The 13,022-nt window shown below is 42.9% G+C and overlaps 1 protein-coding gene across 3 annotated transcripts in view; it reads right to left on the bottom strand.

The window, feature by feature from the left end:
• CLCN3 (chloride voltage-gated channel 3) overlaps positions 1 to 12,622 on the bottom strand; it is an 86,335-nt gene extending 73,713 nt beyond the window's left edge. For 2 of the 3 annotated variants that reach the window (XM_054990669.1, XM_054990673.1), the window contains exons 1-2: positions 12,465 to 12,622; positions 5,926 to 6,103 (exon numbers count right to left, since the gene is read on the bottom strand). In XM_054990669.1, coding sequence (XP_054846644.1) covers positions 5,926 to 6,085 — 160 coding nt within the window. In that variant the 5' untranslated portion in view covers positions 6,086 to 6,103; positions 12,465 to 12,622. Of the gene's footprint in view, positions 1 to 5,925; positions 6,104 to 9,020; positions 9,040 to 12,464 lie in introns of those variants that run through there. The other variant, XM_054990670.1, reaches the window with a different exon arrangement.
• Between the last annotated feature and the right edge of the window lie 400 nt (positions 12,623 to 13,022).

Raw genomic sequence — 13,022 nt, 5'->3', positions numbered from 1 at the left:
CAACAATTTAGCTAAAGCCAAAGCACTACCCCTCAAAACAGCGAAAGTAATTATTAAAGATAAATGTAAGAAAAAAATTGCCCCTTCCCCCAGCCTTCCCTATTCCTCCCAAACACCAGGAAAAACCCCTTCCCCCAAAAGACAAGCATTGGACAATCCCAATTGGACAATTAACCAAGCTCGTTCCCACCACTGACCATTCACTCAGTCCCCTGCTTCTTCCTCCTTCTCCTTCTCCCCTCTCTCCTCCCCCTCCACTGCTGGGAAAACCCCAGAAGACTCAGAAAGTCTGAGAACCAGCCAGCCAACAGGCTGAAGATGCATTTGCTGGATTAAACTGAATTAACCCAGTTTAATCCAGATATTTTGATCAGGCTTCTTGGATTAGATCTAGGATTCTCTGATCTGAACCAGCATAGCTGGATTTTGCCAAATTGGCATAAATCCAACTATAAAAGCTGGTTCAGAAAGCTAGATGGCAAACCCCTGGTTATGAGTTCCTCTCTTCTGGTTTAACACAGGCCAGTACCTGCACATTGTCCCAACTGCTGCTCTATAACTCTGCTTTTGAATATAAAACATGCTTCCCCCTGCCAAAACGAATGTCCCATGTATAAAAATTAGTTGGATTTCCGCACTCTGAGCAACAACAAATGGAGAGCATAAAGCTATATGAATAAACAATATCAATGAATGTACTTACAATGAAGATTCTAAACCAGGATAGAATTACAGCTTTAATATGATTAGGTTATAAGATTACACATTTTAAGATTATGGTGCAAGTATTTACAGACAGCATTAAGATTTTATTAAAACAAGTAACATTTGATTTCAAATTACTATCTGTACTATGTAAGGGCAAAATATACTAAAATGCTTTTTTTAAAGTTCTCGCTGAATCATCTTTAGATAGTAAAAAGTTATGTAAGGATGATGGGAAAGTGTTAGGTAGTCTCATAAACACAGCACTTAAACCCTGGTCCATGCTTCATCTTCCTGCCATTATCTTGCAGATTAGCCTGAGTACACTTAAATGAGTAGTTCAGATAACTGTGTCCCATATAATGGACACTTTTCTTCTTCCTGATGAAGAGCTCTAATAGGCTTGTTTGTCCTTTTTATTCAAGATATGAAACTTGCACAAGTGAAATTAAAGTTGGGTTTCAAAAGTTAAAAAATAGTAAGACCACAAATCCATGTATAGTTTAACAGCTGCGTTTTGAAAAATACCAAGGACTAGTTCACTAGTTACAAACTCCACATGGTGGACATATGAGCTGTCAACAGATATCATCTAAGAATTCTGTGCTGGAAACTGATTCTCAGACACATACAGATCCAATTCAGACTGTGACCAAGAGAGGAGGTTTAAGCGTTTCCTGTACTATTTTCCAAACCTGAAATGGTCCCAAGGAGCCACTACTTATACTGTGGGGAAAGTGTATGTGTTGCCACTAATACATGTAAGTTTCCTCAACACGGTAATCAACAGTTCCTGGGGGACTTTGTAATGTATGAATTCACTCAACTCCTTGCTAGTGGTCCTGTTCCCAGTGATTGTCCGTGTCCAAAACAAAGATCCCCTCCCCAAATTCTCTGCAGACTGCAGGGAACTCCACCAAAGAAAGGATCGCTGAACTGACAATGAGACAGTAATCTTGTTCCCCTCAGAGGTGTTAGGGGGAGGAGGGCAAAATTAATTTATCTCACTTTATCAGAGAGATCACTGTCCTAAGATGTGCTGAGAGAACAAGACAAGGCAATAATAGACACTGCCAGGTCCCAGTATCCTCAGGAGCAAACAGGAGAAGCCAGAGCTGAATGCAGGATTCAGACTGCTGCTCTCAATAAATGATTTGCATGGTGCAAGGTCTTCCTCAACAAAGAAAAGCTGAAAATTATCCAACAGAAAAATCAATCAACATCTAACAAAAGAAAATAATCAGAAACACACTACAGCAGCTTTTCTTTCCAATTTAGCTGACAAAGCTATGTTCAGCAGGCTTGCACACACAGACCTCTGGTCAGCCAGACAGAGATGGTAAGCCAGAGAATCAGAGTCTGAACAACAAACCTGGTACCAGCACTGAAGGTACAATTTTATACAACTGTAATTTAAAATTGTCAAATGGAAAGGACTCTTTAAAAAACAGTAATTGTGATCATAGAATTTCTGAAGCCTTCAATTATTGAGAGATGGGAGAGCACTGATTTACTATGGCGCTCATCATTCTTTTTAAATGTTCTGGGAGAATATGACAAAGCAATGTCTGCTGCCTAACAGCAGCCTCCCAAAGGAGCAAGTGGGAGAAAATGCAGGGCTGGATACTGGTCAGTAGCTAGACTACTATGGCTGTTCGTTCCAGTACATACGAGGAGCCTGGATCCTTCTCCCAATCTGACCTGCTTTTCCCCATCCAGCAATAGTGCTATCATACAACTCTCTGTGTTGCTCCACTGTTTGGTGGCAGTGAGATAGTAGGGGACATTCTTCACCAGAGTTGGCTCCTGAAACTCAGATACATGGCATGAGTTTAGGGAGACAGAAATTGAGATCAGAAAACATGATAGTTGGAGACATGCCCTATTACAGCAGTACAAACATTTTCTACTTTGCTTTGTAAATGCTGAGTAGAGATGGGCATGAACTAGGAAAATTCTGAACCATGCAGTTCGTGGTTTGTTGCATTTCATGAACTACGAACCACAAATTTTCACAAATTTGTCCCAAGCAAACTGGTTCATTTGGTTCATGAAAACGTCACTTCCAGGTCAGCAGAAGGTCTGCAGAAAGCCCCTCCCCCGATGCCTAGGAAACTGATTGGCACCAGGCTGTCTACAGTGAGGAACTGAAATACGAACCAAATGAACTGGGCTAAAATGAATCACGGTTCATGAGAAATGAGCTCCCACAAACCACCAGTTCGCAAACTACGAACTGACCTGGTTCATGACGAACTTCGGTTCGTATTTCGGTTCATGCCTGCCTCTAATGCTGAGCTTACACTCTATGAATGCTCAGCGGTTAAACTGCCCTTACAAGTAGTTTGATCAAAAGAAAGAGCCACCTCCCCTCAAGCTGCAGAGTTTAGGGCAATAAAGCTGTATGATAATGCTGACAGCCTGGGAGACAGGGGAATGGGTTTTGTACAAGTATTCACTGGGGATCTTCCCGCTTCAAAATGATCAGATGGCTGTAGCATCTTTCTTTCCACCCCAGTGAATTTACAATAGTTTTAAGAGTTTGTGGGTAAAAACAGACGTTCTTGAAGAAAGGTAGCAATTTTTAGAGAAGAAGAAGCAGACATGTTAGAGACGCTCAGATACATGCTAGAGACTTTGTGGGGACTGAAGAAGACACACACAAACCAGGAATCATTAATTTATAGGCAAATGTTTATACCTATTTGATTTTCCTGTACTCAAGGAGCAGTAGTCTTTTGCTGTTCAATTGTATGCTTTTACTTGCTGTATCCACTGAATGCTCATTCTTTAACATATTTTTTCTAAAATTGTGGCGTTATTTGGTCTTTGCAACAATGGAAAAACACTCATGCTTATCAAAATATAACAGAGAAGCAGGGAGAACCTGCTAATCAGGGAATATCTCTAACAACTGAGATTTCCAAATTTTCCCCTACCTCCATGTTTGCTGAATTAAGGAGGGGAGTCTGATTTGGCTGATCTGACTGTAAGCTGTCATACTGCAATTCTATGACTGGCCGGCTGGTAGTAGCAGAGAGTAAACACTATTTGTAAGGGACTGAGTAGTATAAAGCTGGAGCAGTGAACACTTTGGAGTCTAGCAGCTTAGGCCAGCTGAGTAAATCCATCATTCTCTGTGGTAAAAACAAGGGCCTAAGTGAGCCCTTGCTACTGGCCTCTGAGATAATAACTAGGTCTCTGCCCGGTAGGACATGAACCCAGGCCCATAGTGGCCCAGGACCCTCTCCCTCTCCACAGGAACAACAGTGGCAGAAGGTCCAAGCTGAGGTGAAGTGCCAAACTGGCTGCATGCGACCTCCCTGTAGACCCAGTGCTGAGAGTGGTACTTCCTCACAGGATCCTGGCCAAAGCACAGTACGGCCTCGACAGCTTAACACCTGCCAGAAAGTGCAGCTAAGACTTGAGAAGGCTGCCTTGGAAGATCAACCAGTCCACTAGGCACAAGTCCTGAGTTCCAAGTTCCCTGCCTGCAGCTCCATGCTGCAGTCTGCCTTCCCAAGTCTAACCTGTCAAGCAGGTGGCCCTACTCCAAATGATCCCAGACCTGGCTAGCCTGAAGTGCGCAGGACAGTTACACAGACTGGACTGTTGTTCAGCTACATGAACTCTAAACATAGTTTCAACAATTAGCTGTGTGAACCACAAGTAACATGTTCCTGTACCACAAGATTTACTACATTAGATAAAATATAATAGAGGGAGAACACAGGGGCTGATAGAGAAGTAGAACAAGTAAGAGACAAACTATTTTTTCCATCACAGAATTTAAATCAGCATACACACAGTCTTTATCAGATTGCGCATTCATGTACTAACCAGGCCCATCCATGCTTAGCTTATGCAGGTTTGCTGTACCATTTATCTTTAAACCAGACCCTGGGACCAACAAGGCTTCATAAAGTTTTGTTAAAAATACAGAGCAAAGAATATGGTCTGACAGGTAAGCTGACTTTTCATGCTAGAAGGCAGACTGAAGCAAGCTTCAGAATCTAATGCACAACTGTGTGTCTATTTCATACAGAATAGCTTCCCTCTATTTGCACATTTCAACAGGTCTTATTACTTAATTACAACAAAAATTATCAGAGGGAGCAGTTAGCAGTGCACTAGGGTGACGGAGATTACATTCAATGTTAAAATAATTATGTTTCTCTCCAAGAAAACCAAACAACAATACTACAGAGTAGCAAATGCACTGCATCCCTAATTGTCTGAGGCACCATTTTCCTTCATGAGTTTCTAAAGTTATTTATTAATGGCTCAGATCTGTAATTCATTCCTTCATTACATGGAGTTGCTTGCCTTGTTTATGTGAATTAAGGTAGTGTTCTTTGACCTGCCCAAACTATGTCTCGCTGTTTTCCTTTTTGGTGTTTTCAAGTCTAAAAACCATTCACCAATCACTTTACTATCGAACTATTTAATGCACTGTGTGTTTTCCTCTGGAGCTTTTCTTAAAAGGTAATAGGGGTTACACATTTTTCTCCCTGTAATTTATGAATAGCCCGACTGAAAGATTCTCGTAAGACTTTATTCTTATCTTCTTCATTCCCCACCCTCCAAATGTTCTCAAGTATTGTTTGTGTTCTTGTCACTTGTGGTGTACAGCTAAAATATGCTGACAATACCAAAAGAAACAGAAGGGAGGGAGAGCGAGAGCTTTTCCTAACAAGTTAGTTTAGAAAACCCTGAAGTGCTCAAGCTGCTTGAAATGGAAAAGACAGTGGGACTCAAGTATAGTTCCTAAATGTATGTATTGCACCAAAATCAGAAGACATGGCAGGTGGCTGAATGCTCACCCCCCTTATATAGCCTCAACTCAGGCATGTTCAGAACAGTCAGTGGAGAGAAGGGGGCACTGCTTTCCAGAAGGCTAAGGTCCAACTACACACAACATTCAACTCGAATATGTGGAAATGCATGAAGGTTATTTGAATACAGCAATGAAATAAAATATAGTACAAATGGGGTTTAGATTAAGAATCTCTTCAAATAATACAGTGTATAATTCTTTCATTTACTGCATCTGCCTGCTGTATTATAATTTTATTCTGCATTTCGACTGAAAAATCTGTTTGTCCCTAATATACTACCAACACTAACAAAAAGACATGACCACAGGGATACACGGACATCCTCAAAGTCCAATCTTCCATAAATCACTAAATATCACAAAACAGTGATCAACTGACTTACCAACAGATGCATCGCCATCTAACAAATTGTCGTCTTCAGAGGTCTGAAAGTCCATGATGACCCCGGCTCCATCTAGAAGTTCCTCATCGCTGCTTGCACTAGTTATGCTATTGTAGCTATTTCGGTAGTACCCTCTATGGAACAGCTGCTCCGACTCCATTTAGCTGTTTTTTATAACCTAAGAGGACATTTAGTGTTAGATCGTAAATACATGGAAACAGAATTCAATTTTATTTACAGGATAAGCTCCCTACATTAGGAAGAAGAGTTCAGTGAAGTGCAACTACTATCAACTAATTTATTCAACAACAGCTACTCCAGATATATCTTTACATTCAGACTGATCTGAAAAATCAATTGCTTCTAGGGTTTTTTAGTCAAATCTCCTCCACAGAAGGAGAAACAATGAAATTGTTTCTCTACTAGAAGATATTGTTTGAAGTCTATACTACCACTCTCTCTTTTCAATGCACTTAAGGGAAACATTACATTAGACAGGAAGAAGTAGTCAACAATTTATTCAGATAGATGAAGTGCTCCAAGTTGATACTGTTCCCATTCATATGTGAGTCTGAGAAAGGAGACATGCAGCAAGTTTTCTATGAAAGGCTTGTATAAAGGATCTCTCTTGGTGGAATGTGAGGAAGAAAGTAGATACGAAAAGATGTGAAAGAGGTGGGAGTATGAATAGGAAATAATTTATCTACTAACTCCCACCCAACACTCATTCTGCACCTTGGGTGATTAATCTGATTTGCTATTTCCCAACAGTGAAACTGCAGAGAGAGATCACAGGCTGCTTATTCTTATCAGTACACAGCACCACTGTTAAACTGCAAAAGACAAAACATGCCACACAGAGACTGGCTCCAGTACAAACACATGCACAGACTGAAAGCATTTCCACATATATAGGGATTTAATCCTTCCCTTACTGCTTCTGGAGTGCCACTGCAGAGGCCTTCTTAGTTTTAACAGGGGAAAGGGAGTGTCCAAGGCTGGTTCCAAGGAAAATGTCTTCTGATGGTCCCTCCCTCAGTAGCCTACATGCCCACTCCTCCTTGTTGATGATAGACATGTCCATCAGTTTCCTATTAACATGTGCACTCTCCCCCTCCCTCCCCAGCAGCAGTGGCTGATGTTGCTGCTACTCCTGCAATCAACCAGAGGACCTAGATGGAGGCCAACATCTGAACCACCACTGAAGGTACAAAGCTAGCCCAAGCCAGCAAGAACATCACAGGACAGGAGAGAAACCCAAAAACCTCGCGGCTGCTCATGAGTGGCTATGGTAGTGTTCCCCACCCCCTGGGATAATAGGCCCAGAGAGTGCTGGACCTTGGGTTCCTTTTTCAGAACTGAAAATTGCACCCAATTTCTCCTCCAGTTTTCAAATTTTTCTCAAAACCTGGAGGTCCCCACAAATTTGCAGAAACATCGCCCCATCCTTGCATGACACCATTGTGCAGATTTTTTTGACCTGCAACAAGTTCGGAATTATATATATGAGAGGCCTTTGTTGTCTAAGAACTTAAGTTACAGTGGCACAGAACTTTCATTTTTCATTTCTCTATCCATAAAAAGGCTAGGGCAAATTTAGGTTGCAATTCAGAGCTCTTTTTTAGGAAATCAAGAAAACTTTATATCAACCAAAATGTACCCTATCTTCATTATCTCACTGTTCTATACTAGAGAAAAAAGGATTGTTTTATTGTAAATTCTGTCTGTCTCAATGGAAATACACTGAATTCAATATCCAAACTTTATGGGGCTTTCATTCTGTTTTTTTCTTAAATCTTCAAGTGAAAACCTACTATTTCATTTCTGTGTACATTCAATTCATGTTCTAAAGTCATATGATTCTTAAAAAATACAGTAGAATTATTATTGAAGTTTATTACCTCTTAGACATGCCTGAGAGCAGAATGCATATTACAAGGGATTACAACACTAATATGGAGTTGGTTAAGGATGCTTATAAGGGAACATTTGTGAAGGTAGGTGCTTATGAATCCCTGCTGGGCTCTGAAATCAAAAGAAGTCCACTGGAAGGAAAGTGACATGGAAAAGTATTTGTAGGAGAGAACAGCAATCTTGCATCCTCTCCCATTTACCTCTACATTTGGGTTCTCCCCAAGATCATTTATTTTCCCCTGTGCTTTCTTCATGAAAACTTCACCATTTGTACTGGGGCCAGCAATCCAAAATTAGATACAGGGGAGTGATTACCATGAGAAGTTCACTGAACCACATTAACTGCAAGTTCAAAACCAGCATCAACCATGAATGTCACAGAGAACAATACAAAGTGAGAGATTTTTAAACAGCTTCCCTTTTTAATACATTTTGCACTAAGACCAAGAAAATGTTTTATAATGAAGAATTGAATTCTTATGACAAAAATATTAAAAGCAAGATTTCCACCTTCACCCATCTTTGTTTTTGAGAATGAAGGGGTATTCAGTTTCACAAACATGTACAGCATGCCTTCACTTCCCAAACATTTTTACCAATGAGATGTCCTTTCCTCTACAAATCCTCACAGATCCCCTGTTTATCTTATATACTATTAACCAAGTGGCAAAAATCTGAGGATACTCAAATCTGAAGATTGGAGCCATGACAGATCTTCCTAAATACCTGAAAAAATGCCCCAGGTTTGCAGAAAAACCTGAATTCTAAAAAGAAAAAAAATGGGTTGGAGGTAGTAAAAATCCAAAACGATAAAAGAAGTGCCTGTAGCTTTAACCAGATACTCTTAGCAGCTGTTGTTAGGCAATTATAGTTTTGGTTTCTGACAGTAAAATGTAGCGGGAGGCACACAGCCCCTTTGGCCTTTGATGGAGGACTTGCCAGGCCCAGGCCCAGAAGCAACCACCAGACAACTTGATACCACATGACTTGCATGACTCCCCCAGACCCACCTGCTTGTTACTGCTCAGCAGCAGCTCCCACCCACAAAAGCCAGCATAGTGTAGTGGCTACACTATGAGTTTCAGAATAAGATATGGAAGACCCAGGTTCAAATGAAGAACTGAATTCTTATGATAAAAATACTAAAGGAAAGATTTCCACACACTCTCAGCCTAACCTACCTCTTAAGGTTGTTGTGAGGATAATATGGAAGCAAGGAAAATGATGTAAGCTGCTTTGGGTCTCTGTCAGGACACTCACTTTGTTGGTTTCCTGTCAAAACAACTGTCAAAGCAGTTAATTGGAATTTGGTTTTAAATCAATTAGAATTTGGTTTATGGCTGGCAGAAGCACTTAAGTTTAGGGCCTTTTTTTCCTCTATGACCCTTTTCTCCCACCCACCCCCATCCCAATTCCTTTTAAGAGCTGAGAAACAAAAATGTTTTTTGAAGGCTGGAACTATTTGGTATCAACCTGAGGGCTGATTTGGAAAAGCCTGTCTCTGGAGGTGTCAGGATCTCAAGGCAAAAGGCTTTGGACTGTTCAGGTGTTGCATTCCAACTGATCAGCACAAGGCTTCTTGGGGCCTGTCTTCTGATTGGCTAACCTGTAGGCACCCTGCTGGCGGTATCTTTTAAAAGACAGCCTTCTACTGTAACCTTTGTTTCTTCTGGGGGTATTATCATGGTGTCCCTAAGGATCTAGTTTGCCTTCTTGTGTATGCTGAAAGCTTTATGAGGGGGGGAGGGAGGAGGAGGAGACCATTGTCTTAGCTGTTCTTTGGACCTTTTGATTCCTTTTGGACTTGTCATCTGGAAGCCTGCTGTTTGCCCAGAAGGTAACATTTGGAAAATTAAAGTTAGTGCTTTTTGTATAAACTAGATTATTTAGCCTTTGTTATATTGCTTGCTTGCTGCACTAGTCTATACTTCTTGCTAATTTATTTGGAACTCAGTCTGTGGGGTGCCTACCTTGCAGGACTGCCTTTTGGTTGTTTAGTACCCTGAGAGCTCTGGAGGTTTGCTTCTAGGTCTCTAAGCTGTGGGGGTAATTAGAGAGGCTGGTGGTAGCTGCTACTGGACTTTACTTGTTGTTTTGCCCTTTTGGAGATTCCTGGGTTGTTCTCTTTTGGAGGTTCTAGGTTGGGGTGTCCCAGGCTTCTCCTACAGTCCCCATTGTGGAGAAAGGCAGTATATAAATGAAGCAAATTCAGAAATATCAGTGAAGGTGGGGGACAGATTAAAGGTACGTCATTTAGTGGGTTTGAAAGAGAAGATGACACAGGGAAAAGTGAGCATATGGAGGCTGTCTGGAAGACGGAAAGAGAAAATAGTGTAGGGAAGGCAGTACAGAGAAAAACAAAATACCTCATGCAAGTCCTTGTAGGTGACCCACCCTGCAACTGGGCTCGGTTCATCTGGCACCATGCAATTGGGCCATGGGGAGAAGCGGGGGGGCGGGGTGAAGACAGGGGAAGAGACAAAGGTGGGTGTGAACAAGAGAAGGAAGCAAGAAAAGGGGGAGAGGCAATGAGGAGGAGGGAATGGAAAGAGGACATGTTGGGGAGGGGGAAATGAGATGCCTCCCATGAGCCCTTGTGGGTCCTCACCTGTTTATCTAATGCGTAGATTATTTTTGATAAAATTCATCATACTATACATTCTGAGTAAATAAAGTTCTCCCTTATAAAGCATTTAAGTCACTACAAAAGAAAAAATATTTCTATGAAAAAACTGGGGGAATCCTTGAAAAAGAATATGAAAAAAACATTTTTTTCACGCTTTGACATCCCTAATCATGCTGAGAAGCTACTCCTTGCTACAAAACTAAATGTGACATGTCCCTTCCCCCTAAATTCTCCAAAATGTTTATTTACTGCATTTATATCCACCATTATGTTGCTTTACGTATTATCTGTTGCTCTGAATACGTACTCGTATATACTACTTGTGCTTCATGTTGTCTAATGTCAATCCTAGAATGTGTTATGTTCTGTTTCAGCAGTCCTTCAACCCTGTATTGGATCCTTGCTAATGCTATGTCTCTGTAAACTTGCATTCATCCACTCTATGACATTGTTTATGGAAATGTCCTTGACACTGTAAGGAAATGCCTACCCTTGTCCTTGCTACTGATTGTACTGATCTCACACTATGTAAGCCGCCTTGAGTCTCAGTGAGAAAGGCGGACTATAAATAAATAAAATATCCTTGTCTTTCTCCCCAATGGAGAACAAAATGGCATGCACTGGTCTCCTCTGCTCCATTTATCTTCACAACAACCCTGTTAGATAGGTTAGACTGGGAGTTTGTGACTAGCCCAAGGTTACTCAGCAAGCTGTCATGAGAGAGGGGATTCAAGCTTCAAAAGAACACAAGAGAGAAAGAGTATGTTAATTTGTACAAGCCTGAAGTTTGGTGAAGTTGCTTTTAGTAAACTGTATCATACATAGCAAATCATATACAAATCATTCATTTATAGAGTTTCACATGATTCTGGTTTCAAATAAACAGTTTCTGACTGCAAATCATATTTGTGCCAAAATATATTTCAACTTATTCATAACAATGTATTTCTAAGAACAAAACACTATGGAGATACTGAGGCACTGCAGTTGCAGAACTTTAAGACTATTTATTTTATTTAAATTATACTTTGCCTTTCTCAGTGAGAAAATGGATTACATAGTTTCAGTATGAGGACCGCTGGAACATCCCATAAACATTACATAGGTTACAGCTACAGTCAGTACGCAGTAGTATAGTCCTCAGTCCCTAACTGCTGAAGTATGCATCAGTCACTGCTGCTGAATAATCAAAGACTACAAAGTATTATTCATCTTTTGAGCAACTAGTACAAAAAGTCAGTACTAATGTATCACTGGATAGTTGGAGGATAGCACAGCGTTATTGCCATCAACCGCCTTTCTCGCCCTGTCCAATCACTAGAAGCCAAAGGGCTAGACTAACACTTACAGAAAAGAGCTTTCCTAATGGAGCCTTCTATTGAGAGGCAGCAGTTTTTGAATCCTCCACAGAAACACTTTTTTTTAAAAAAGCCACCGATTTTCGGCCATTTAAGATATATTTCTCTCCCAAGACAGGTTCCCAAAGATGATCCTGAATTCAGTAATTGTGGAAGGCTGCTTGGGCAGAAGCCTCCCTCGTGGAAACCACCACTGCTCAGGGCAGCGAGGCGCCTCAAAACCCTCCTTTCCTGTTGGTTTTGGGAAGAAGGGGAAAGGCGAAGAGAGACGGCCCAGGTTCGGTGAACAAAGAGCTCAGGGGGATGATGCTGTACGTTTGTCCAGCCCACTCGGAAGAGAAAACACACCGCTAACCACCCGCCGCACCGAAGCCCGGCTGCGGCGCTGAGCATCCCGGCAGCCTCCTCCTTCCCCTTTCCCCGCGGAGAAACGCCGCCCCCCCCCCCACGTCCCCTCACACTCCGGCGCCCACAGAAACGCCTCAGCCTTCGCGCGCTGAACGGGGCAGCAGGCATGAGGTGACCAAGAGGCCAGAGGCAGCGCCAGCCCCACGGAGGGGCCTCCCCGGCATCGCTGCCCGTGCCCGCCGTCTCCATCCTCCCCGCCCAGAGTCAATGGCTCCGGCCGAAATCCGCCCTACCTGGCCGTGTGGCGCCGCCTGGTGATCCCCAGAGAGGCGCTCACACATCCTCCCGCCGCTGGGCCGGGCGGAGAGGCCTGGTCCCTTGCAGGAGGGGAGGAGCCGGGAAGGGAGACGGGGAGGCTGGTGAGAAACAGCCGCGCGGCTCCCCCGCCGTCATCCCGCCCCCCGCAAGCGGCGGCTGCCCAGCAGCAACACTAAGGTGCGGAGCCCCGCCTTGCCCGGCGAGGTGCGGGTGGCGTAAGCGCTGCACGGCGCAGCCGCAATGCAAAGGCCCTGGGCTGTTTTGCAGCGCACCTTCCTAGCCAGGCTCGGAAAGCCCGGAGGGGGGGGGGGGTCGGAAGCCCCTCCCTCGCCCCGCTGGTTTTCCTCTACGAAATTGCTCGGCTGAGGCTGACCTCGAGTCTGCCCGCTAACGCAAGCCGTCTAATGGCCAGAAGCAACTTTGCTGAGGGAGGTTCTGAGCCCTTGAAATAACGTGGAGGTTTTGGGGAAGGGGGACCCCCCGCATTCTCCTGCAAGGAAAGATGGGCATCAAGCTTTCAGGAGCGATCATTA

This window comes from Eublepharis macularius, chromosome 10 (assembly GCF_028583425.1).
Source record: "Eublepharis macularius isolate TG4126 chromosome 10, MPM_Emac_v1.0, whole genome shotgun sequence".
Lineage (NCBI taxonomy): Eukaryota > Metazoa > Chordata > Lepidosauria > Squamata > Eublepharidae > Eublepharis > Eublepharis macularius.
Note: the sequence above shows the minus strand (reverse complement) of the source record. Positions and strands in the feature narration are given on the sequence as shown.